At 41.5% G+C, this 27,367-nt stretch overlaps 3 protein-coding genes across 6 annotated transcripts in view; 2 read left to right on the top strand and 1 right to left on the bottom strand.

The window, feature by feature from the left end:
• LOC121841785 (neurotrophin receptor-interacting factor homolog) overlaps nt 1–17,747 on the top strand; it is a 45,482-nt gene extending 27,735 nt beyond the window's left edge. For both annotated transcript variants that reach the window (XM_042311910.1, XM_042311909.1), the window contains exons 3-6: nt 51–224; nt 7,838–8,002; nt 8,521–8,632; nt 15,709–17,747. In XM_042311910.1, the coding sequence (XP_042167844.1) occupies nt 51–224; nt 7,838–8,002; nt 8,521–8,632; nt 15,709–16,664 (1,407 nt within the window). In that variant the 3' untranslated portion in view covers nt 16,665–17,747. The remainder of the gene's footprint in view (nt 1–50; nt 225–7,837; nt 8,003–8,520; nt 8,633–15,708) is intronic.
• Nucleotides 1–27,367, bottom strand: part of LOC112231940 (zinc finger protein 583) — a 969,163-nt gene that overhangs the window by 724,742 nt on the left and 217,054 nt on the right. The window lies entirely within an intron of this gene.
• The window catches only part of LOC112231889 (zinc finger protein with KRAB and SCAN domains 8-like), a 359,191-nt gene that overhangs the window by 298,804 nt on the left and 33,020 nt on the right, over nt 1–27,367 (top strand). The gene's annotated exons all lie outside the window — the stretch shown is intronic.

Below are 27,367 nucleotides of genomic sequence, written 5' to 3'. Positions count from 1 at the left end.
TATCCAATTCAACACATGACCAGGAGTAACCTCTTCCCTTCTTGTGTCAGTCTGCAGATACAGAGGCTGCAGGTCCTGGTGTCAAGCAGGAGAAGTCTGAAGGAGAGGAGGACCCGCGGCACAGCAGAAACATCCAGACTGAAGTGGCTGGAGTGCCCCCTGTAGCCACGGAGGTCTCCACCTCCGTCCAAGTGCCGCCCAGGACCCGAGGTAACATCACGGAGGTCAGTGGAACGCCGAACGCCATCCTCAAGCCAGAGACAGACACCGAGACGTTAACTCTTACACACAGGCTCTTACACACAGGATCTGACCACAGATCAGACCCAGAGAGACTGGGGCTGGGGAAACGTAGCCGTCTTCCTGCTCCTGGCTCAGAGTATTTAGCAGTATTTCACCAGAGCCAGAGGATGGTTCATTCCCATGGAGAAAGTGATGGTGACGCGTTAAACACTGGCGGTGAGGATCCGTCTTGTTCTTACGCTACAGAGATGGACCCTGGCAACATATCCTTGGGATTAGAGACACAGACTGATCTGTCTAGAGGGGACTGGAACCGGTACAGTAGTAGTGTATACTCTGAAGGGTGCCTAGATAAGAAAGGGGAGGTTATAGTCGTAGATGAGATGACTGTGAAAGTGGAGGGCATCGCTCCTCCCACATGGAATGCAGGTAGCCACCTAGGAGACGGACACTCACAGGGCAGAGATTTCTTAGATAACAGGGAAGGCTTAGACACAAATCTAATTGTCACAACCCAGTCCCCTTTACACGCGTTTAGGGAAAGCGACTTAGAAGGCCCCACCGATGTTGACACTAATTCACACGGCCGCATCCTTTTCGATCAGGTATTGAACTCAAACGACAGGGCTAGAGCCCAGGCTCGGAGAGGAGGCGCCACATCAGGCAATAGTAAAGAGAAGCGGTTCCTCTGCATGTTCTGTAACAAAAGCTTCAGCTGCTCCCAGAATGTGGAGATACACCAGAGGGTCCACACAGGGGAGAAACCCTTCAGCTGTACCCAGTGTCATATGCGCTTTGCCCAGGCTGGCCACCTGAAGAGGCACCAAATGGTCCACACAGGGGAGAAACCCTACAGCTGTCCTCAGTGTGAGAAGAGGTTCTCCCGGCAGGACCAGCTGAAGAGCCACCTGAATGTCCACACAGGAGAAAGGCTGTTTGCATACAAACGCATTGCGGGAAGAGGTTCTCAGAGAGGCTCTACCTCAGGATACACCAGCAGAAAAAACAATCCACTCTAGAACATAGAAAATAACCATTCCACTCAATAGCTTCTGACCTTTAGATCAAACCCTGCATTAACAACAAATAGGAATTTACAGTAGAAAAAAATCCACAGATGTATTTGGAATAACAAGAGTAACAGATTTCAGTGTTGGATATTCCTGGGTAGAATATTGTGTGATATACAGTGGGGTCAGAAATGATTGACACACTTGATAAAGATGAGCAATAGTGACTTTGTAAAATAAAACATTCATACTGAGCTATATTGTATGCAATTAAAAAAAAAATCTAAATATAATTTATATATTATTTTATACTAATAAAATTGCTCAGTGAAAAATATTTTGTTTAACGAGTAATACTTTTTTTTCAAAAAGGTAGGGTTCAAAAGGATTATCACAGCTAAAGATTCTTATAGATAAAGTAGTTAAAAGTTTGATATTTGGTCCCCTATACCTAGCACTCAATGTCTAAATCAAACTTGTTGGATGCATTTGCAGTTTTGGTTGTGTTTCAGATTATTTTGTGCCCACTAGAAATGAAAGGTAAATAACCTTTTACTGCAGTGGGCTAAATCAGGGTCACACAGTGTTTGTAGGTAATCCTAAGCAAATCTATTTTGAAACAAAAGTATTCTCCTCACCCACATGGTTATGGGCTTTAAAAAAATAAGACACTTGTACCATGTCTGATATAGAGTTGAAATGTATAAATGTTTGGCTTTGCATCACAATATTATACTTTATATACATCAAAGAGGACTGAAATATATCAAAACTGTTTGAAATAGAAACACCGGATTTGACTTTTTTTTTAAAAGAATGTCTATTAATAATATTCCTCCCATGAGGTCACTAGAGGGCGATTTGGTCAGTTGACTGCAGAAATGAAGCATTTTGTCCCATATTCATAGCATGCCATGACTACATCAAGTTTGTGACTCTACAAATTTGTTGGATGCATTCGCTGTTTGTTTTGGTTGTGTTTCAGATTTTGTGCCAACGATAAATTAATAGTAAATAATGTATTGTGTCATTTTGGAGTCACTTTTATTGTAAATCACAATAGAATATGTTTCTAAACACTTATACATTCATCTGGATGCTACCACGATTACGGATAATCCAAAATTAATCATGAATGATGATGAGTGAGAAAGATACAGAGGGTCAAAGACCCCCAAGACATGCTCACCTCCTCTATTATTGGTAATGGTAAGAGGGTAGCATGAATGGGGTTATGATCTTTGACCCTCTATATCTTTCTCACTCATCATCATTCACGATTAATTAAGGATTATCCGTAATTGTGGTAGCATCCACATTAATGTTGAAGTGTTTAGAAACATATTCTATTGTTATTTACAATATAAGTGAATCCAAAACGACACAATACATTATTTACCATTTATTTCTATTGGGCACAAACAAAATATTTTCCCCAAGACACTTTTAATGAGAAAATTAATGCAGTTTATCAAGTTCATGCAGATTTTTAGTTGAGACGTGTATGTGTGGTTTTCATATGGTGTGTTGAGATTTAAAAACATGTTTAATAAACACAAAATGGGATTTTTCATTCTAAGATTTTAATTGAGACTCTTTAATATACATCACATCTGGACCCCTATCCACAAAGCATCTCAGAGTAGAAAAGTGGTCATAAATGCTGAGAAGAGAGACATTTTACTCCTACTCTAATGGGTAAAAATAAAAGCTATGCATGAAGCACTAAGTTATTAGAGTCCCACCTAGTCGACCGATATTTAGAAAACCTAATTGTCCTAATCAGTTAACAGCAGGTGTCTTGATAATAGAAAAAGGTAAAGAATCCGTGGTTTCTTTGACGTGGTTCTTTGGCATGTAATGGCTGTGCTCAAGGCAATGGCACTTATAAATGTAGATCCTTCAAACAGGGAAATCGATCCCAATCAAAGGTGTTATTACGTGCTCCACTAAGGCAGTTATTTATCTTATAACTTGTTCTTGTGGTAAACAATATGTGGGTAAAACAAAGCACGAATTAAAAGTACGTATCTCAGAGCATCGTAGCACAATTAGGTGTAAAAACTTTACTTACCCAGTTGCGGCCCACTTCTTGGAGGCAGGCCACTCGATTTAGTTTCTGCGTTATATTGGCATCGAACATGTCACCCTCCCTAGGAGAGGGGTTGACCTTGATAATTTATTGTTAATATGAGAGGCTGCCTGGATCTTTAACTTAAAGACCCTTGTTCCCTTCGGTCTCAACGTAGACTTTGATCTGAAGCCATTCTTGTGATTATTGTGACTTTGCCATTGTAATTGTTTGTAAGCTTGTGTAGTCTAAGAGGGATTTATGATCGTATGCTATCCATTTGTTGTTTGTATGCTGTTCTTTGTATGCCATTTTTAATATTTAATAATTAACCAATGATATTAGGCCACTCTTGGCCATGATTTACAGACACCTGTGTCTTTTGACACTACATAAACGAGTCATCTCGCAGTGTTTGTGATTATACCCTGATGAAGACAGCTTGGCTGTCGAAACGTTGGTAATTACATTTTTGCATCTGAGCTCCTAGAGTGTGCGGCTCACTTTTATTTTCAAGTTTTCTACTCCGCTAGCCAGCACCTCGCCTAAATAGGTGTGCGTTTATTTTTCTTCTAGATTCTTTGGCGTGGTTAAAATAATGTTTTTATATTTCTATATGATCAATTCATAAATAATCTAGACCTACAGTACCATTCAAAAGTTTCGACACACCTACCCATTCAAGGGTTTTTCTTTATTTGTACTATTTTCTACATTGTAGAATAATAGTGAAGACATCAAAACTATGAAATACACATATGTAGTAACCAAAAAAGTGTTAAACAAATCAAAATATATTTTATTTGAGATTCTTCAAAGTAGCCAACCTTTGCCTTGACAGCTTTGCACACTCTTGGCATTCTCTCAACCAGCTTCATGAGGTATTCACCTGGAATGCTTGAAGGAGTTCCCACATATGCTGAGCACTTGTTGGCTGCTTTTCGTTCACTCTGCGGTCAAATTAATCCCAAACCATCTCAATTGGGTTGAGGTCTGGTGATTGTGGAGGTCAGGTCATCTGATGCAGCACTTCATCACTCTCCTTCTTGATCACACAGCTTGGAGGTGTGTTTTGGGTCATTGTCCTGTTGAAAATAAATCATAGTCCCACAAGCACAAACCAGATGGGATAGAGTATCACTGCAGAATGTTTTGGTAGCCATGCTGGTTAAGTGTGCCTTGAATTCTAAATAAGTCACCATCACACCTCCTCCTCCATGCTTCATGGTGGGAACCACACATGTGCAGATCATCCATTCACCTACTCTGCGTCTCACAAAGACACAGCGGTTGGAACCAAAAATGTCAAATTTGGACATCAGACCAAAGGACAGATTTCCACCGGTCTAATGTCCATTGCTCGTGTTTCTTGGCCCAAGCAAGTCTCTTCTTCTTATCGGTGTCCTTTAGTAGTGGTTTCTTTGCAGCAGTTAGACCACGAAGGCCTGATTCACGCAGTCTTCTCTGAACAGTTGATGTTGAGATGTGTCTGTTACTTGAACTCTGTGAATAATTTATTTGGGCTGCAATCTGAGGTGCAGAAAATTACTGATTTCTGACTCTAATGAACTTATCCTCTGCAGCAGAGGTAACTCTGGGTCTTCCTTTCCTGTGGCGGTCCTCATGAGAGCCAGTTTCATCATAGCACTTGATGGTTTTTCCGACTGCACTTGAAGAAACTTTAAAAGTTCCTGAAATGATCCATATGGACTGACCTTCATGTCTTAAAGTAATGATGGACTGTTGTTTCTCTTTGCTTAATTGAGCTGTTCTTGCCATATTATGGACTTGGTCTTTTACCAAATAGGGCTATCTTCTGTATACCACCCCTACCTTACCAAAACACATCTGATTGGCTCAAATGCATTAAGAAGGAAATACCTTCCACATATTAACATTAAACAAGGCACACCTGTTAATTTAAATGCATTTCAGGTGACTACCTCATGAAGCTGGTTGAGAGAATGCCAAGAGTGCAAAGCTGTCATCACGGCAAAGGGTGGCTACTTTGAAGAATCTCAATTATAAAATCTATTTGGATTTGTTAAACACTTTTTTGGTTACTACATGAGTCCATATGTGTTATTTCATAGTTTTGATGTCTTCACTATTATTCTACAATGTAGAAAATAGTACAAATAAAGAAAAACCCTTGACTGAGTAGGTGTGTCCAAACTTTTGACTGGTACTGTACATGCAACAGTATCTCTTACGCTTTTGATTTCACATGAGGCCTTTTTTCACAATATATACATTCTTATAACCGCTAGGCTAATAAATAAACTTGTTTTTCTTTCAATTATTTAATTACCTACAGTACAGTCATGTTATATCTTTGGCGCGCAATATCACGTTCTTAAAAATGATGCCTAAATTGGGCATTTCTATATGGGCAATTGAAGGCATCTCGGGCTTATGTTAACTTTGATTGTGTTCAATAAAAATGATAGACCTTCTAAAAGTTGTATGCAACATTATCGGCAAGTGCCTTGATGACTACTGTGCCAAAGCGATTTAGAGTTGTTAAACGGGAGTGGCGAGGATGTTGATATAAAGGTTATATTACCCAAAACTGTGCTTTTAACAACCAGCAGAATTGATAAAAAATGTTATGCATGCTAACATATTAGGCAAGCATTACAAATAAGAAAAGTTATCGTGTTAAGCGAAAATGTTCAAACATTTTACCATTGCAACATTTGAACGCCCACAGCAGTAGAAATCCACTTTTTAGAGGTGAAAAAACGACGACCAGATCTTACCCTTGATGTTGCACAACGATTTAAGTCATTGTTTTATTCAAAGTATGATATTTTTGGGCTTGAAGTGACAAATCCAAACTGCCCATGTTGTACAAATCCGTGTGAATGTGGTGCATTTTCCTATGATATGACATACAAATTATTTTCAACCTACATTTAATTTCAGGGCTAGGTTTTATTTAACCTCTCTTGGGTAGGGGGCAGTATTTTCGGATTTTTGGATGAATGAAGTGCCCAATGTAAACTGCCTGTTACTCAGGCCCAGAAGCTAGGATATGCATGGTAGTATTGGATAGAAAACACTCTAAAGTTTCCAAAACTGTTAAAATAATGTCTGTGAGTATAACAGAACTGATATGGCAGGCGAAAACCTGAGGAAGATCCATCCAGGAAGTGGGATATTTTTGATGTGGGTACTTTTCTATTGAATGCCGATACAGTATCTGTTGGGTTAGGACCCATGTTGCAGTTCCTATGGCTTCCACTAGATGTCAACAGTCTTTAGACATTGTTTCAGGCTTGTATTCTGAAAAACGAGGAAGAATGAGACCATTTTCTATGCAGAATGAACCAGAGCTGTTTTGCACGCGTGACCGATTGCTCGCCGTTCGTTGTTTTTCCTTTCTATTGAAGACGCTATTATCCGATTTGAAATATTATCGATTATTTAGACAATAGACAACCTGAGGATTAATTATAAACATTGTTTGACATGTTCCAACGAACTTTACCGGTACTATTTGGATGTATTCATCTGCACGTCATAACCGCCTTTGAGCCAGTGGATTGCTGAACAAAACGTGCCAACAAAACAGAGATTTTGAGACATAATGAACATTTATTGTGTAACGTGGACTCTTGTGACTGCAAACATATGAAGACCATCAAAGGTAAGTGATTAATTTTATCGCTATACAAATGTTTGTATGCTTTTGTAAGCGGGGCGCTGTTCTCAGATAATCGCATGGTATGTATTCGCTGTAAAGCCTTTTTGAAATCTGACACAGCCGCTCGATTATCAACCACATGGAAATCCCCACACCCAATTCGTGAATATGTATAAGTAGCCTTTATCATTCTTTGGAGGTGGAACCTAAACCTGCATTTCCTCTCTAGGACAGGAAATTATGTTGAAATAGTGGCGGCAACTTCCTCTGGGGGGGGGGTCCTTTGATGTACAGTCACATTCACCGTAACCTCTTCCCCAGGCTATTGCTCACAGCACATAAGAGGAAGTGTCTGGGGATGAGATTACATCACGGTAGTTGTCTGAGTCAGAGGAAGAGGTGACATGAGAGGATTTACTCCGCCCAAAATCTGTACATGTTTGGGGTTTGAACTGGTTCAGGGAACAGAACCGAAAAACGACAACATTTTTTGAGGAACAGAATAAGAATACACCTGACAGTGCTTTATAACCAATATACACTTTCTTAATAAATATACCTACACACTAATAAACATCTACTGTACATGTCAAAATAGTTTAGTCAGGTTTGTCTGATGATGACTTTTGACTTATCATAGCTGACTTATTTGTACCCACAACAACATATTTATGTCCACCATGATGTGTTTAACAACAATGAAGTCATTCTGTAACAACAATGAAGTCATTCTGTAACGACAGTATAGGACTCAAACATAGTGGGGATGGGTCAACACTCCATGTTGAAAGTCTGTTTATTATCTGTGTGTACGTACCTGAGGGAGTGTATGTCTGTGTAATCTGTATCACCTGTCTCTTCCAGGAGGAGGAGGGTCCAGAGGTGCTGCTGGTGAAGGAGGAGGGGTGTGAGGAGGGTCTGGGGAACCCTAAGGGGACCATGGTCATGGAGGACAACCAGACTACTCCTACTCCTGGACCGACAGAGGATTCAGCTGAGCAGTACAGGACCACACACAATCTCACTGAGGTGAGCCCACTGTAAACTACTGTCTGTATCCACAAAGTGTCTTAGAGTAGGAGTACTGATCAACACTCCTTCTCTGAGACTCTTTGTGGATACGGGCCCAGGTCTTGATTAATTTTGTCTTAAGTGTGGGACCATGCCTTTGAATTATCAAACCGTTAAATGGGTAGTTGGGGATTTTGGCAATGAAGACTGGAACACTTCCATTCTTTGCGCTAAGCTAGTTAGCATTACTGGATGCAGATACATAATAATGGTATCCACGATTTCATCGGACTCTGGGGAAGTATAAGAGTGTCTGCTAGATGACTAAAATTTAAATGTAGATAAAAGGCATTGCCAAAATCCTGAACTATCCCTTTAAAGAGTGTCAAGTAATCAAATCAACTAACACTTTTGTGTAGTATGAAATCAACATGTTTGCATTGTACTCATAGCAATGCCTCATTGCCCAATTAGAAGATGCTCCATAGCGGGGTGCTGATATCAGATTTCTTGATCTCACTATGCATCTCACACAGTCAGTAGACATGGAGGATGGGAAGCCTGATCTGCTGCTGGTCAAACAAGAGACAATAGAAGACAGACCAGAGAGCATTGATCTGCTGAGTGGACTACAGATGGAAGAGCAAGGTAAGGGAGACATACATATACAGAATATAATATAGAGAGATATTCTAGAGAGATGGCGCCGACAGAGATGGTCGCCTCGCTTCATGTTCTTAGGAAACTATGCAGTATTTCGTTTTTTAATGTATTATTTCTTACATTGTTACCCTAGGAAATCTTAAGTCTTATTACGTACAGCCGGGAAGAACTATTGGATATAAGAGCAACATCAACTTACCAACATTACGACCAGGAATACGACTTTCCCGAACCGGATCCTCTGTTTGGACCACTACCCAGGACAATGGATTTAATCCCAGTAGCCGAACCAAAACAATGGCGCCGCAGATGGAGCGGCCTCCTGGTCAGGCTCCGTAGATGTGTACATCGCTCACCGCTCCCGAGTATACTACTCGCCAATGTCCAGTCTCTTGACAACAAGGTTTACGAAATTCGAGCAAGGGTTGCCTTCCAGAGAGACATTAGAGATTGTAACATTCTCTGTTTCACGGAAACCTGGCTCAGTCAGGATATGTTATCAGAGTCGGTACAGCCATCCGGTTTCTTCACACATCGCACCGTCAGAAACAAACATCTCTCTGGCAAGAAGAATGGCGGGGGTATATGCCTTATGATTAACGATTTGTGGTGTAATCATAACAACATACAGGAACTCAAGTCCTTTTGTTCACCTGACCTAGAATTACTTACAATCAATGCCGACCGCATTATCTACCAAGAGAATTCTCTTCGATTATAATCACAGCCGTGTATATCCCCCCCAAGCAGACACCTCGACGGCCCTCAAAGAACTTCAATGGACTCTATGTAAACTGGAAAACATATATCCTGAGGCTGCATTTATTGTAGCTGGGGATTTTAACAAAGCTAATCTGAAAACAAGGCTCCCTAAATTTTATCAGCATATCGATTGCGCGACTCGAGCTGGAAACATACTGGATCATTGCTACTCCAACTTCTGCGACGCATACAAAGCCCTCCCCTGCCCTCCTTTCGGCAAATCTGACCACAACTCCATTTTGTTGCTCCCTGCCTAAACACAGAAACTAAAACAGGAAACACCCGTGCTCAGATCTGTTCAACGCTGGTCTGACCAATCTGATTCCACGCTTCAAGATTGCTTCGATCACGTGGACGGGGATATTTTACGGATAGCCAGACAGACAACAACATTGATTTATACGCTGACTCGGTTAGCGAGTTTATTAGCAAGTGCATAAAATGCAAATGAATTACTTAAAAATCATACAATGTGATTTTCTGGATTTTTGTTTTAGATTCCGTCTCTCACAGTTGAAGTGTACCTATGTTAAAAATTACAGACCTCTACATGCTTTGTAAGTAGGAAACCCTGCTGATTTTGCAGGTTATCAAATACTTGTTCTCCCCACTGTATGTATATACTGTACTCTATACCATCTACTGCATCTTGCCTATGCCACACGGCCATCACTCATCCATATATTTATATGTACATATTCTTATTCATCCCTTTACACTTGTGTGTATGAGGTAGTTGTTGTGAAATTGTTAGATTACTTAGATAGATATTAGATATTACTGCACTGTCGGAACTAGAAGCACAAGCATTTCACTACACTCGTATTAACATCTGCTAACCATGTGTATGTGACCAATACATTTTATTTTATTTGATATATATACTTCAATGGGAATAGTGATGCACCTGGCTATTATTTTCTCTTCATTCATAAAATGAAATCAATACAATTTACACTCAGTGACAAGTTTATCTAGTACTGGGTCGGACCGCCCTTTGCCTCCAGAACAGCCGGAATTCTTTGAGGAGTGGATTCTACAAGATGTGGTATTCAAACGTTGCTCAATTGGTATCAAGGGACCTAACGTGTGCCAAGAAAACATTCCCCACACCATTACACCACCGCCACCAGCCTGTACTGTTGATTCAGGCAGGATGGGGACATGGACTCATGCTGCTTACACCAAATCCTGACTCTGCCATCAGCATGACGCAACAGGACCCGGGATTTGTCGGACCAGGCAATGTTTATCCACTCCTCAATTGTCCAGTGTTGGTAATCGCATGCCCCACTGGAGCCACTTCTTCTTGTTTTTAGCTGATATGAGTGAAACCAAGTGGGGTCGGCTGCTGCAATAGCCCATCCGTGACAAGGACTGACGAGTTGTGAGTTGCACGTTTCTTGCCATTCTCCTTCGACCGCTCTTATCAACGTGCTGTTTTCGGCCACAGGACTTCCACTGACTGGATGTTTTTTGTTTGTTGGACCATTCTTGGTAAACCCTAGACACTGTCTTGCGTGAAAAGCCCAAGAGGCTGGCTACTTCTGCGATACTGGAACAGGCGCACCTGGCACCGACACTCATACCACGCTCAAAGTTGCTTAGGTCACTCGTTTTGCCCATTTTTTTTCTCCCCCTTTTCGTGATGTCCAATTGGTAGTTACAGTCTTGTCCCATCTCCCCTACGGACTCGGGAGAGGCGAAGGTTGAGAGCCATGCATCCTCCGAAACATGACCCGCTTAACCCGGAAGCCAGCCAAACCAATGCGTCGGCGGAAACACTGTACAACTGGCGACCGAAGTCAGCGTGCATGTGCCCGCCACAAGGAGTCGCTAGAGCGGGCGGGACTGAGACAGGTAATGGCGGGACTGAACGTAGTTATGTAGAGCACCTCAAGATAAAAATGTAATATTCAATATCGGCAAGTTAGACTAAATATTAGCACTACACAATCTGGTGGGTGATAACCTTCAATCTGGATAATAACACAAAATAAATCTTAAGACTAGAGACATTTATCAACAAATATTACAAAAACAAGCTACACCCAAACATGACACCCAGGCAGTGGCAGTGCTGGCAACACTAGCTGCAGTAATGGCAACACCCATGGGGAGGGGGTCATACTCGGACATTCAGAGGGGGGTATATTATTGTGGCCCCGGTGGCACAAAATCAAAAGTCTGACTACATGGAGATGTTTGGGAATATGGTCAATACGGGGGACCGTGTTGTGGGTGTTTCAGGGAAAAGGTGTACATTTTGACCTCAATCATCTAGGACGTGACAATAGTTAATAAACTCTCTCCATTTCTGCCCATTTTTTTGCACAATCTTGCAGGCCTTCTCATACAGCTGCATCTGTATATGCATTCGTAAAACAAGACCTTCCTTGAGTTGGGCTCTGGGATGGTGCAACTGTTGAGAATGTGAGCCTATGGTTGTGTGGGGGGGAAAGTTTGAGTGTGTATGAGTGTGTGTGCATATCCCACAACTGTTGTGAATGAGAAAAAGATGTTACGGACAATATAGGATGATTCACAATAATTGTTTGCTAATATAATAATTTCTTGTAATAATGTAATTTTAGTAATGGTGAGACTGGTGAGAGGTAAAATTCTTTGCATTGGGATGACAGGCATTGGGATGACAACCCAATTCGGTATGAGGAGGGCAATAGCGGGTGGAATAGTGGGGACCAATTGGAGGTTTACTTAATAGCAATGCAAATATCATGGTACAGCTACAAAGACACTCAATCATCATGTTACTTTTTAATGGTACGTTTACAAACATATTTTGATGAATAGAATTGAAAGTTGTCTCATTATAGTAAGTGGTGAAATAAGTATAGCCAGTTACAATTGTAATGGCCTAGCAGATAATAAGAAAAGACTATCAGTATTTACCTGTCTAAAAGAGAAGGAATATAATATCTATTGTTTACAGGGAACTCATTCAACAATTTTAGATGACGTTTTGTGGAAAAAGGACTGGGGGGGTGAGATATTTCTCCCATAGGCAAAGAAATTCAAAAGGGGCGATGGTTTTAATTAACAGTAATTTTGATCCAAATGTGCAAATTGTCCAAACAGATCATCAATGTAGATGGATTATTTTAAATATGTTATTGGACAATAAACAGATATGGCTTATTAACCTATACGGTCCAAGTAATGATGATCCAAGCGTCTTTGAAAATATATATAAGAATTTATCAACTCTACTGACAGCTGTGCCATATAAATTGCAAAATAGTAGGGAAGAGATTTTCGATGTACCCATTCCATGGCACATGGTTTATGAATTCATACGCAAAACAACGCCGGATTCAAAACTTCAATTTTTTCAATTTAAATTACAATACAAAATTCTTGCAACCAATAGAATGTTATATATATGGGGGATACAATCTTCCCAACTCTGCAGATTTTGCTGTGAGGAGGCAGAGTCATTAGATTTATTTTGGTCTTGTCCATATGTAGCTCATTTTTGGTCACAGGTCCAGAAATGGCTGAAGAACTACAACATTTGCCTAGAACTAATGCTGCAGATAGCAATACTGGGTGATTTGAAAAGCCATAGTCAATCAATCAATAATATAATTATTTTAGCAAAAATATAAATTTTTAATTTACAATCTGTAGAAGCTATGAGAATAGAAAGGTTCAGTACTTTTGTGAAGCATCACAGCACAGTTGAAAAATGTATGGCAAATAGAAATCCAAAATGGATGATATTGAGAGATAGATGGGAGGGGTTGAATGAAGCTGAAGGGTGGGACTAATAACAAGATAACCAATGTAAAACATAGGGGTCTGTAAAATGTATATAGGTTCAGAAATTTTGTGAAAAAGCAGTTACAAATAGAAATCAAACTGGAAATAGAGGAAGGACTAAAAACAAACAAAATATAACTATTGTAAAATAGATTGTGTCTGTAAAATGTGTATAAGATGTAGAAACTGAAGGTAGAAGCGTAAGTGTTTATTACTTTACTCCAATTGGGGGAAGGGTGGTAGGGTTTGCGGGGAATAATAAAGGTATTTTCTTTCAAAAAGTATGTATATCTATATAGGTATGTGTGTGTATGTATTTATATGTATACAGTGCCTTGCGAAAGTATTCGGCCCCCTTGAACTTTGCGACCTTTTGCCACATTTCAGGCTTCAAACATAAAGATATAAAACTGTATTTTTTTGTGAAGAATCAACAACAAGTGGGACACAATCATGAAGTGGAACGACATTTATTGGATATTTCAAACTTTTTTAACAAATCAAAAACTGAAAAATTGGGCGTGCAAAATTATTCAGCCCCCTTAAGTTAATACTTTGTAGCGCCACCTTTTGCTGCGATTACAGCTGTAAGTCGCTTCGGGTATGTCTCTATCAGTTTTGCACATCGAGAGACTGACATTTTTTCCCATTCCTCCTTGCAAAACAGCTCGAGCTCAGTGAGGTTGGATGGAGAGCATTTGTGAACAGCAGTTTTCAGTTCTTTCCACAGATTCTCGATTGGATTCAGGTCTGGACTTTGACTTGGCCATTCTAACATCTGGATATGTTTATTTTTGAACCATTCCATTGTAGATTTTGCTTTATGTTTTGGATCATTGTCTTGTTGGAAGACAAATCTCCGTCCCAGTCTCAGGTCTTTTGCAGACTCCATCAGGTTTTCTTCCAGAATGGTCCTGTATTTGGCTCCATCCATCTTCCCATCAATTTTAACCATCTTCCCTGTCCCTGCTGAAGAAAAGCAGGCCCAAACCATGATGCTGCCACCACCATGTTTGACAGTGGGGATGGTGTGTTCAGGGTGATGAGCTGTGTTGCTTTTACGCCAAACATAACGTTTTGCATTGTTGCCAAAAAGTTCAATTTTGGTTTCATCTGACCAGAGCACCTTCTTCCACATGTTTGGTGTGTCTCCCAGGTGGCTTGTGGCAAACTTTAAACGACACTTTTTATGGATAACTTTAAGAAATGACTTTCTTCTTGCCACTCGTCCATAAAGGCCAGATTTGTGCAATATACGACTGATTGTTGTCCTATGGACAGAGTCTCCCACCTCAGCTGTAGATCACTGCAGTTCATCCAGAGTGATCATGGGCCTCTTGGCTGCATCTCTGATCAGTCTTCTCCTTGTATGAGTTGAAAGTTTAGAGGGACGGCCAGGTCTTGGTAGATTTGCAGTGGTCTGATACTCCTTCCATTTCAATATTATCGTTTGCACAGTGCTCCTTGGGATGTTTAAAGCTTGGGAAATCTTTTTGTATCCAAATCCAGCTTTAAACTTCTTCACAACAGTATCTCGGACCTGCCTGGTGTGTTCCTTGTTCTTCATGATGCTCTCTGCGCTTTTAATGGACCTCTGAGACTATCACAGTGCAGGTGCATTTATACGGAGACTTGATTACACACAGGTGGATTGTATTTATCATCATTAGTCATTTAGGTCAACATTGGATCATTCAGAGATCCTCACTGAACTTCTGGAGAGAGTTTGCTGCACTGAAAGTAAAGGGGCTGAATAATTTTGCACGCCCAATTTTTCCGTTTTTGATTTGTTAAAAAAGTTTGAAATATCCAATAAATGTCGTTCCACTTCATGATTGTGTCCCACTTGTTGTTGATTCTTCACAAAAAAATACAGTTTTATATCTTTGTTTGAAGCCTGAAATGTGGCAAAAGGTCGCAAAGTTCAAGGGGGCCGGATACTTTCGCAAGGCACTGTATGTATGCATACGTGTATGTATATGGATATATATTTACCCCAAAAATATGGGGGAATAGAAATGATGCAGACAATTACATTGATGGAAGCAGCAATCTTTCCGCAATATTAAGCTGATCCACCCCTTAAAAAGTCACTAGAGCGCGATGGAACAAGGGTGGCCAAACCCTCCCCTAACCCGGACAACGCTGAGCCAATTGTGCGCTGCCTTGTGCGCATCCTACTGACCCGGGATTGAATCCGGGTCTGTAGTGATGCCTCAAGCACTGCGATGCAATGTCTTACACCGCTGCGCCACTAGGGAGGCCCCTGTTTTGCCCATTCTAATGTTCAATCAAACAGTAACTGAATGCATCTATGCCTGTTTGCCTGCTTTATATAGCAAGCCACGTCCATGTAAATCACTCTCTGTAGGAGCAAACCATTTTCGTGGGGGGGTGTACCTAATAAGCACACATTATAATGTATGACCTTGACCAGGTAATTGACAAAAAAATGATAAGTAATAAAGTTCTCTCTGCCATGTTTGTAAAATCTATTTTGTAACCTCTTCCTGCAGGTGGTTGGCTGGAGGCTAACAGAGGAGACTGGGTGAACATCTTGGATGCCCAGACCCAGATGAGTGCAACCAAGGGCCCAGGGTACGACTTCACCGAGCAGGCCAGGACCAGAGGCGAAATAGTGAAGGTCAATGGATGGGACAGCGGCCTCAACTATGGGCTGGGGAACAACACTGTTAACCAGAAACAGAGAGTGGAACACAAAATAACATCCGAACTTAGTCTCCATAAAAGACTGGCTGAGACCAGGGCGAGACGTAGATTTGGTCTGCAGGGACAGGGCGGTGTCCATATGCAGCTGGAGAGAACAGACACATACTCGGCTAGCAATGCTCCCTCCTGCTCCTATAGTTGTGATTCAGAGAGGCAGGTGGCGCCTCAGGTTGACTCCCTAACAGATTCTGCCTTTAGCCTGCCTTCTATAGGATCTATCAACTGGAACATGGACCCTGCGATAACACAGACACTACCTGGCCTTCATCCTCCTCACACTCTCCTAATGTTAAACCAGACCTCAGACAATGCCAGTGCATCAACCCTAAATGGCAACACAAGCCCATTGACAAATGACAGTAGTAGTGACGCTATCAGCAGATCTGGTGGCAAAGAGAAGCGCTTCCCTTGTTCATTCTGTGGGAAAGTCTTCCGTTTGCCTAAACAGGTGGAGATCCACCAGAGGATGCACACCGGGGAAAAACCGTTTGGCTGCCACCTGTGCCGGGCCAAATTCTCCCACTCGTCCAGCCTGAAGAGGCACCAGAGGGTCCACACAGGGGTGAAACCCTTCAGCTGTACCCAGTGTCAGACGCGCTTTGCTCAGGCTGGTCATCTGAAGAGGCACCAGAGGGTCCACACGGGAGAGAGGCCGTTCACCTGTACGCACTGCGGGAAGAGGTTCTCAGAGAAGAGCTACCTCAGGATACACCAGCAGAAAATGCACAGGGCCCATGTATAGAGTATTGTGACATGTAGTTAGTTTGTTTGTAGTCAATTCTGTTGGTTTTGGATGTAGTGGTGAACTGAGGAAAGAGTATGATTAAATATGAGTATGATTAAATAGATGATATGTTACACCTGCTCCCGCTTCTCCTCTCTGGCGTTTGAGGGCACTGATAACATCGGGTCCGGGTGACGCTGCTGTAGGAACCAGGTGTACCTCAGCTGGCTCGTTGGGCTTCCACGCCTTAGCTGGCTCGAGAGGTTTCCTTGCCTCGGTTGGTTCGGCAGGCGCCCATCCCACATCATGCCTCAGTCAGCTCGTTGGGCTCCCACGCCTCAGTCGGCTCATCAGGCTCACATCCCCCTTCATGCCTCAGTCGGCTCATCAGGCTCACATCCCCCTTCATGCCTCAGTCGGCTCATCAGGCTCACATCCCCCTTCATGCCTCAGTCGGCTCATCAGGCTCACATCCCCCTTCATGCCTCAGCCGGCTCGTCGGGCTCCCTCGCCTCAGCCGGGTCGCCCGGCGCCCATTTCTCGGCCGGCCCGTCAGGACTCATCTGGACTCCATTACTTTGTTGATTGCCCCTCCTAAATCTGTCTGTTCCTCTGTTAGATCCCTGTGTCAGCATAATTGTTGTTTTTGTTTTCCCCTGTCCAGACGCTGTCTGTATTCTGTTCCTGTCCGTATTTCATTAAATGTTCACTCCTTGTACTTGCTTCTCATCTTCAGCGTCTGTCCTCACGATATGGTGATGGTTGGTGTGATGGTGTCTGTAAAAATGCTTCACTGATGAAGAGTGACAACCTTTAGGTTGATACGGGTGTTTTATAGTGGGATACGGATGGTGCCTTAATTCATGTTTACTTGACATGAAGTGGTGAAGATGTGTGTAATGTAATGTTGAACCTTTTCCAAAGTATTTTAAAATAAATTTTAATCAAAGCAAGGGTACAAGATTTACAGAAAATGTAAAGTGTTACCATAGTGAGAAAAATTGTTATACATGTCACGTATCTTTTTGTGCAATAAAAGTACTGTACTTAAGTTATGAGTACATTACCATTTTGTTGAAATTAAATACAAAATTGACTCTGTGCTGACTGACCCGGTTATTTTTGTTTTTTAGAAGTTGTGTAGAGTATGCCCAGTATTACCATTACAAGGTTCCATCATACTTTTCTTATTTGCTGTGAAGTCCTTTTTTATGAAGAAAAAAAATGTGAATCTATAGCATTATTTAGGATAGAAGCTTATACTCAACAAAAAGAAGAAACTGTATTCTGAAGCCAAGATCAATGATATAAAGAATGATGGATAAAAACTGGAGTACTTTAATTAAATGAAATTATGGGCAGAAAGACATAGAATCAGATGGTTTATTCATCACAAAACTATTTGAATGATTACTTCATTAGCAAAGTGGGCAAACCTAGGCAGGAAATGGCAACAACGAAAAGTGAGCCATCATATTCATACATAAAAAAATAAAATAATGAAAGAAGCTTTGTAAAGTTATTGTGGGAGAAATTGAAAAAATATTGTTAACAGAGCAGCGCAATGCCGTCGGGGGTATGCCACATAAAAATGTGTTTCACTTTTTCAAACAGCCCAATTTAAATTTTGCAACGGGGCTATACATTTGGGTGATGTTTTTTTTATCGTCTGAGTAGCGTCGTTTCATTGCCCAAAATAAAATTAAACCATCACGTGTTCAGCGAAATAGCAACACAATGTCAAATCACATTAGCCCTTACTCTCTTGCGGGAATTCCACTAACAGTCCGTATGTAGTGTTGCCAATTTAGCGACTTCGTCGCTATATTTAGTGAGTATTCAGCCCCCTCTAGCGACACATTTTCAAAAGAGCGACTAGCGACAAATATAGCGGCTTTTTCTGGTGTTATTTGAGACTTTTGGAGACTATGACGTGAAGCACGTATCGTTCTTACACTTCTCAACGAGCAGCGGGTTCTGCGGTGTGCCCCACCTTGTCCCAAAGCACTCACTTGTGGCCCAGTCCTCGCGCTGCAGTCAGAGCAGGAGATGTTCACCCCTCCGCGTCCAGACTCCAAATGAAACGCGCATGCGGGAAGCCGCCGCAGGCTGATCCCGCCCTGGTTTACATATATATATATATATATATTTTTTTTTTAACCTGAATTAGGGCCAGGCTAGTTACCATAATTTTCTCACATTGCCATTGACAGTTTTTTCTATTGTCTCTTTTTGGTCCATTTAGATTGTTAATGTAGATTGTATACAAAAACATTTTTTTAAATGTTATGTTTTACTGTGACTTGTTGTAGGCTCCTAAGTGGACCATAAGGTTAAAAACCAAACCAAATTAAGAAAACGAAACTAAAAAACATTTAATAAAATACATTTAAAACTAAGTAACTCCGCCAGAGTTTCTCTTTTGGGTCACTTTTGCCGGTCCCAAGCCCGGAGTGTTGGAATTGTGACATTAAAAAAAACTAGAATGGGGCGGCAGAGTAGCCTAGTGGATACAGCGTTGGACTAGTAACCGGAAGGTTGCAAGTTCAAACCCCCGAGCTGCCTGTTCGGCCCCTGAACAGGCAGTTGACCCACTGTTCCCAGGCTGTCATTGTAAATATGAATTTGTTCTTAACTGACTTGCCTGGTTAAATAAAGGTTAAAAAAAATAAAAAAGAATCAACAGAAGAAAGTTCATTTGTAGTACATTATTCTTCTCTCCTACAGCGTCCATCAGAATTACATACGCATGGCAAATTAGGTGAAGGTGCCATTTAGTGACTTTTAGGACAGCCAATAGCTACTTTCCTTACTGAGGAGTTGGCAACACTGTCCATGTTTAGCCAAAAGTAGCTGCTGGTCATCCTGTTTTGCTCGAAAATGGATAAATGGTTAAAAAAAAGTAAGACGCGTCCATAGAGACACATACCAGCTCTACTGGTAGTACTGCTACTACCAGCAGTACTACACCTGCACCTATGACACAACTTGTTTTGTAATTCTACATTTGTTGCTAGACCAGCTAGCATGGTGTTAGAGTTGCGTCAATTCGAATCTGGTATCAGGATAAATATGAAAATGAGTCACCGATTGTATACTATGTATTTTTTATTAGCTAAGCAATAAGTGGTAAATGCAATTTTCTTATATCCGTATATCCGGTTCTCTGTCCCACCTCGCAGGGCAAACAGAGAACTGACTTGTTCCTGACAAAGGTATTATAATATACTCTGATGACAGAAGTAGTTCCTGCTTCCGAGCCGGCATGTCAGAGTAGAGACTGGGCGTGGTTTAGACTCACCCAGCCTATCGTTGATTGTTGGCACAGAGGCTGGTCCCAGCCCCCTAAGCGCTTCAGTTGATAGATGTAACTGTTGCTGTGAAGAATATCTATGCGCTCATGCTCAATACCGTTATCTCGCACCTGGCTCCTGTTATCTAACAAAAGACCGTTTGTTCTCGCAACACTACGTTCTGAATGTGCCCCCCCCAACTCATTGCACAGTTCCTGTCTTCATGTTATTCTGTATTTTTCCATCATGAGAAAGGCCCATGGCCCTGAAACTGTTAACAATGTCTCAAGTCAGCTATGTTGCATAACACATACATCCACACAAGCCAACAGCAGATAATATTCAATCACATATATGGTAACGGGCTATAATGCATAACACAGAATCCTCATAATGGACACTGACAGTTGTGAATCTGATGCAGCCGAAGAGCTACTGCCCCCTTACCCGGGAAAGCACCGAACAAAAGACAGGGACGTTGGACTATCGAAGAGGCGCAAATAGGATGAGAACTACATTGATTTGGGGTTCACATATATTTTCCTTAGCCACAGTGTATTATATGTGCAAAAGTACTATCTCACAACTTGATGAAACCTTCACGCAGACATTTAGAAATGAAACATGACAATTTGACAAATAAGCCACAAGTTTTTTGAGAATTAAAACGACTTTCGAATAATAAGACATGAATAAAAGCAACAGATATCATTAATAAGAACGGGCTAGAAGCATATTATATGGTAAGCTACCGAGTGGCTAGGACAGGCAAACCCCATACGATTGTGGAGGACTTAATTCTTCCTGGTAACGCGGATATGGCTGGGACAATGCTGGGTGAAAAGGCCAAAATACTATACAGACAATGCCTTCATCAAACAACACTGTTTCACGACGCATCAGTGACATGGCAGGAGATGTTTTGAAACAATTACTGCTTCGCATACAAGCCAGTAAATTCTATTCGTTACAGATGGATGAGTCAACAGACGTGGCAGGCCTGGCACAGCTCCTGGTATATGTCCGTTACGTTTATGGGGGGTCAATTAAGGCAGACATCCTCTTCTGTAAAGAACTGGAAACCAGGACAACAGGAGATGATATTTTTAAAGTACTAGACAGCTTTGTGACATCAAATGGACTTTGGTGGTCAAGATGTGTTGGTATCTGTACAGGGAGACATAGTGGAGTGGTAACGCGCGTGCAAGCAGTTGCTTCCAACGCCACTTGATAACTTTGTTAAAGCAAGGCTCCAGAACTCTTGTGTATTTTCTGCATTATGCAATGATATGGGCAGCGGCCATGTAACACTTTTACAACATGCAGAAGTGAGCTGGTTATCAAGGGGCAAAGTATTGTCCTGTTTTTTTTACTTACTTCAAAGTCAATTATAGTCAATGAACTAATCACTGATCATAATCTTGATGTGATTGGCCTGACTGAAACATGGCTTAAGCCTGATGAATTTACTGCGTTAAATGAGGCCTCACCTCCTGGCTACACTCGTGACCATATCCCCTGTGCATCCCGCAAAGGCGGAGGTGTTGCTAACATTTACGATAGCAAATTTGAATTTACAACAAAAAAAAAGACGTTTTTGTCTTTTGAGCTTCTAGTTATGAAATCTATGCAGCCTACTCAATCACTTTTTATAGCTACTGTTTACAGGCCTCCTGGGCCATATACAGCGTTCCTCATTGAGTTCCCGGAATTCCTATCGGACCTTGTAGTCATAGCAGATAATATTCTAATCTTTGGTGACTTTAATATTCACATGACCCACTCCAAAAGGCTTTCGGAGCCATCATCGACTCAGTGGGTTTTGTCCAACATGTCTCTGGACCCACTCACTGTCACAGTCATACTCTGGACCTAGTTTTGTCCCATGGTATAAATGTTCTGGATCTTAATGGTTTTCCTCATAATCCTGGACTATCGGACCACCATTTTATTACGTTTGCAAATGCAACAAATAATCTGCTCAGACCCCAATCAAGGAACATCAAAAGTTGTGCTATAAATTCACAGACAACACAAAGATTCCTTGATGTCCTTCCAGATTCCCTCTGTCTACCCAAGGACGCCAGAGGACAAAAATGTGTTAACCACCTAACTGAGGAACTCAATTTAACCTTGCGCAATACCCTAGATGCAGTTGCACCCCTAAAAACTAAAAACATTTCTCATAAGAAACTAGCTCCCTGGTACACAGAAAATACCCGAGCTCTGAAGCAAGCTTCCAGAAAATTGGAACGGAAATGGCGCCACACCAAACTGGAAGTCTTCCGACTAGCTTGGAAAGACAGCACCGTGCAGTACCAAAGAGCCCTCACTGCTGCTCGATCATCCTATTTCTCTAACTTAATTGAGGAAAATAACAACAATCCGAAATTCCTTTTTGATACTGTCGCAAAGCTAACTAAAAAGCAGCATTCCCCAAGAGAGGATGGCTTTCACTTCAGCAGTGATAAATTCATGAACTTCTTTGAGGAAAAGATCATGATTATTAGAAAGCAAATTACGGACTCCTCTTTAAATCTGCGTATTCCTTTAAAGCTCAGTTGTCCTGAGTCTGCACAACTCTGCCAGGACCTAGGATCAAGAGAGACGCTCAAGTGTTTTAGTACTATATCTATTGACACAATGATGGAAATAATCATGGCCTCTAAACCTTCAAGCTGCATACTGGACCCTATTCCAACTAAACTACTGAAAGAGCTGCTTCCTGTGCTTGGCCCTCCTATATTGAACATAATAAACGGCTCTCTGTCCACCGGATGTGTACCAAACTCACTAAAAGTGGCAGTAATAAAGCCTCTCTTGAAAAAGCCAAACCTTGACCCAGAAAATATAAAAAACTATCGGCCTATATTGAATCTTCCATTCCTCTCAAAAAAAATGTAAAAGGCTGTTGCGCAGCAACTCACTGCCTTCCTGAAGACAAACAATGTATACGAAATGCTTCAGTCTGGTTTTAGACCCCATCATAGCACTGAGACTGCACTTGTGAAGGTGGTGAATTACCTTTTAATGGCATCAGACCGAGGCTCTGCATCTGTCCTCGTGCTCCTAGACCTTAGTGCTGCTTTTGATACCATCGATCACCACGTTCTTTTGGAGAGATTGGAAGCCCAAATTGGTCTACACGGACAAGTTCTGGCCTGGTTTAGATCTTATCTGTCGGAAAGATATCAGTTTGTCTCTGTGAATGGTTTGTCCTCTGACAAATCAACTGTAAATTTCGGTGTTCCTCAAGGTTCCGTTTTAGGACCACTATTGTTTTCACTATATATTTTACCTCTTGGGGATGTCATTCGAAAACATAATGTTAAGTTTCACTGCTATGCGGATGACACACAGCTGTACATTTCAATGAAACATGGTGAAGCCCCAAAATTGCCCTTGCTAGAAGCATGTGTTTCAGACATAAGGAAGTGGATGGCTGCAAACTTTCTACTTTTAAACTCAGACAAAACAGAGATGCTTGTTCTAGGTCCCAAGAAACAAAGAGATCTTCTGTTGAATCTGACAATTAATCTTAATGGTTGTAAAGTCGTCTCAAATAAAACTGTGAAGAACCTCGGCGTTACTCTGGACCCTGATCTCTCTTTTGAAGAACATATCAAGACCATTTCAAGGACAGCTTTTTTCCATCTACGTAACATTGCAAAAATCAGAAACTTTCTGTCCAAAAATGATGCAGAAAAATTAATCCATGCTTTTGTCACTTCTAGGTTAGACTACTGCAATGCTGTACTTTCCAGCTAACCGGATAAAGAACTAAATAAACTTCAGTTAGTGCTAAATACGGCTGTTAGAATCCTGACTAGAACCAAACAAGTTGATCATATTACTCCAGTGCTAGCCTCCCTACACTGGCTTCCTGTCAAGGCAAGGGCTGATTTCAAGGTTTTACTGCTAACCTACAAAGCATTACATCTCTCTGATTTGGTCCTGCCGTACATACCTACACGTACCTACACAGCTGGAGGTTGAATGTTTGAAGAGGTACGGGACTATAAAAATTTTGGAAACCACTGGCCTGGAGGAAAGTCTTTGTCTGCAGGCCTGGAGGGAAGCCAAAGTCATTCTGCTACCCAAGAGTGGTAAAGCGGCCTTTACTGGTTCTAACAGCAGACCTATTAGCTTGCTGCCAGCTCTTAGCAAACTGTTGGGAAAAATGTGTTTGACCAAATACAATGCTATTTCTCTGTAAACAAATTAACAACAGACTTTCAGCATGCTTATAGAGAAGGACACTCAGGTACTGCACTGACACAAATGACTGATGATTGGTTGAAAGAAATTGATAATAAGATGATTGTGGGAGCTGTACTGTTAGATTTGAGATATTATTGAATATTATTGACCGTAACCTGTTGTTGAAAAAATTTATCTGTTATGGCGTTCAACCTCTGCCATATCATGGATTCAGTGCTATCTATCTAATAGAACTCAAAACGTTTTCCTTAATGGAAGGTTCTCTAATGACAAACATGTAAAGTGTGGTGTACCGCAGGGCAGCTCTCTAGGCCCTCTACTGAAGTCACTGAAACCCTTAAAGAGTTGCAGTCTGTTTTGGAATGGGTGGCTAATAATAAACTGGTCCGGAACATCTCTAAAATTAAGAGCATTGTATAAAATAGACCTCAGCTGAATCTGGTAATGAATGGTGTGGCTGTTGAACAAGTTGAGGAGACTAAATTACTTGGTGTTACCTTAGATTGTAAACTGTCATGGTCAAAATATATAGATTCAATAGTTGTAAAGACAGAGAGAGTTCTGTCCATAATAAAGAGATGCTCTGCTTTTTTGACACCACACTCCAAAAAGCAAGTCCTGCAAGCTCTAGTTTTATCTTATCTTGATTATTGTCCAGTCGTGTGGTCGAGTGCGACAAGGAAAGACCTAGTTAAGCTGCAGCTGGCCCAGAACAGAGTGGCACGTCTTGCTCTTCATTGTAATCAGAGCGTTAATATAAATACCATGCATGCCAGTCTCTCTTGGCTAAGAGTTGAGGAGAGACTGATTGCATCACTTCTTTTTAGAAAAAACATTGTGTTGAAAATGTCAAATTGTTAGCATTGTCAGCTTACACACAGCTCTGACACACACACTTACCCCACTAGACATGCCACCAGGGGTCATTCCACAGTCCCCAAATCCAGAAAAAAAATCAAGAAAGCAGACAGTATTATATAGAGCCATTATCGCATGGAACTCCGTTCCATCTCATTATGCTCAATTGAACAGAAAACCTGGTTTCAATAAACAGATAAAGCAACACCTTTCATCACAACACCTCTCCCTATTTGACCTAGATAGTTTGTGTGTATGGGATGGCCTGGGCCGTCCCGGGGGCCGTATACGGCCGGCGACTTGATTCAATACGGCCCGCGGAATCATGCTCAGATTACATAAAGAATTTGCAATAGTAAAGTTTTGAAAAACATATTGTTATTCAAATTAAGAGCCCAATGAATACTCGCGTTTGTGTAATGATTTAACTCCCACCGCTTGTGGGACATATATTTTGAAAGCACGTATGAATAACAACTTGCACGAGGACCGACAGTGACTGACAGGCTAACACACACGTCACAGTTACAAATAGTAGCAAGCTCGAAGTTGCGCAAAAATGCATCGAAAGAGTTGCTTTCTCAGTTGCAAAAGCAGCAGGGACTTTTCGCAAAACTGCATTCAGAAAATGACGGAATTGCGAGAGCTAGCTATGTACTGTCCCACAAAATTGCAAAACAATTTTGAGGGTGAAATCCTTAAAGAATGTTTAATTGACTCTGCAGCAATACTTTGCCCCGACAAGAAAGAGCTGTTTGTGAATGTTGACCTGTTTAAAGGTCTTACTCACGTCGGCTGCGGAGAGCGTGATCACACAGTCTTCCGGAACAGTTGGTGCTCTCATGCATGTTTCAGTGTTATTTGCCTCGAAGGGAGCATAGAAGTAGTTTAGCTCGTCTGGTAAGCTTGTGTCACTGGGCAGCTCTCGGCTGTGCTTCCCTTTGTAGTCTGTAATGGTTTGCAAGCCCTAACATATCCGACGAGTGTCAGAGCCAGTGTAGTAAGATTCGATCTTAGTCCTGTATTGACGCTTTGCCTGTTTGATGGTTCGTCGGAGGGCATAGCAGGATTTCTTATAAGCTTCCAGGTTAGAGTCCTGCTCCTTGAAAGCGGCAGCTCTAGCCTTTAGCTCAGTGCGGATTTTGCCTGTAATCCATGGTTTCTGGTTGGGGTATATACGTACGGTCACTGTGGGGACGACATCGTCAATGCACTTATTGATGAAGCCAGTGACTGATGTGGTGTACTCCTCAATGCCATCAGAGGAATCCCGGAACATATTCCGGTCTGCTAGCAAAAGAGTCCTGTAGCTTAGCATCTGCTTCATCTGACCACTTTTTTATTGATCGAGTCACTGGTGCTTCCCGTTTTAATTTTTGCTTGTAAGCAGGAATCAGGAGGATAGAATTATGGTCAGATTTGCCAAATGGAGGGCGAGGGAGAGCTTTGTTTGCATCTCTGTGTGTGGAGTAAAGGTGGTCCAGAGTTTTTTTTCCCTCTGGTTGAACATTTAACATGCTGATAGAAATTTGGTAAGACGGATTTAAGTTACCCTGCATTAAAGTCCCCGGCTAGTAAGAGTGCCGCCTCTGGGTGAGCGTTTTCCTGTTTGCTTATGGCGGAATACAGCTCATTCAGTGCGGTCTTAGTGCCAGCATCAGTCTATGGTGGTATGTAGAGAGCTACGAAAAATACAGATGGAAACTCTCTAGGTAGATAGTGTGGCCTACAGCTTATCACGAGATGGTTTTGCTCGCCTGAGGTAGAGTAAAATCTTGAGCCTTGCAGTGATGCACGTGACATGGCGCAGTTGTTAATATTCTTATGAGGCATAACCCCAGACTTTGAAATTACAGAGGAGCTTGCTTTAGTGCAGTCAATGAAGAGCACAACCACAGGGAAATATTTATTGGAGGAGGTTAATAAGTGTGTGGAGTTTTGAAAAGTTATCCAATGTGACCACTGATGGGTGCCCAAACTTGACAGGAAAAAATGTTGGCCTTTTGAAAAGGATACAAGATCAGGTAGCTGAGCTGAACCCAGATCAGAAAATGATTTTCCTGCATTGCATTATTCATCAGGAGGTGCTCTGTAAATGTGTTCTGAAAATGAGCCATGTTGAGAATACAGTCACTAAAGTGCTAAACTTCATAACAGCAAAATCTTTCTTCAATTTTCACCTAAAATGACATACCCAAATCTAACTGCCTGTAGCTCAGGCCCTGAAGCAAGGATATGCATATTCTTGGTACCATTTGAAAGGAAACACTTTGAAGTTTTTGGAAATGTGAAAGGAATGTGGGAGAATATAACACATTAGATCTGGTAAAAGATAATACAACAAAAATA

Source organism: Oncorhynchus tshawytscha, linkage group LG34 (assembly GCF_018296145.1).
Source record: "Oncorhynchus tshawytscha isolate Ot180627B linkage group LG34, Otsh_v2.0, whole genome shotgun sequence".
In the NCBI taxonomy this organism is placed as follows: domain Eukaryota; kingdom Metazoa; phylum Chordata; class Actinopteri; order Salmoniformes; family Salmonidae; genus Oncorhynchus; species Oncorhynchus tshawytscha.
The sequence above is the reverse complement of the archived record's forward strand: the minus strand, read 5'-3'. Positions and strand labels throughout refer to the sequence as shown.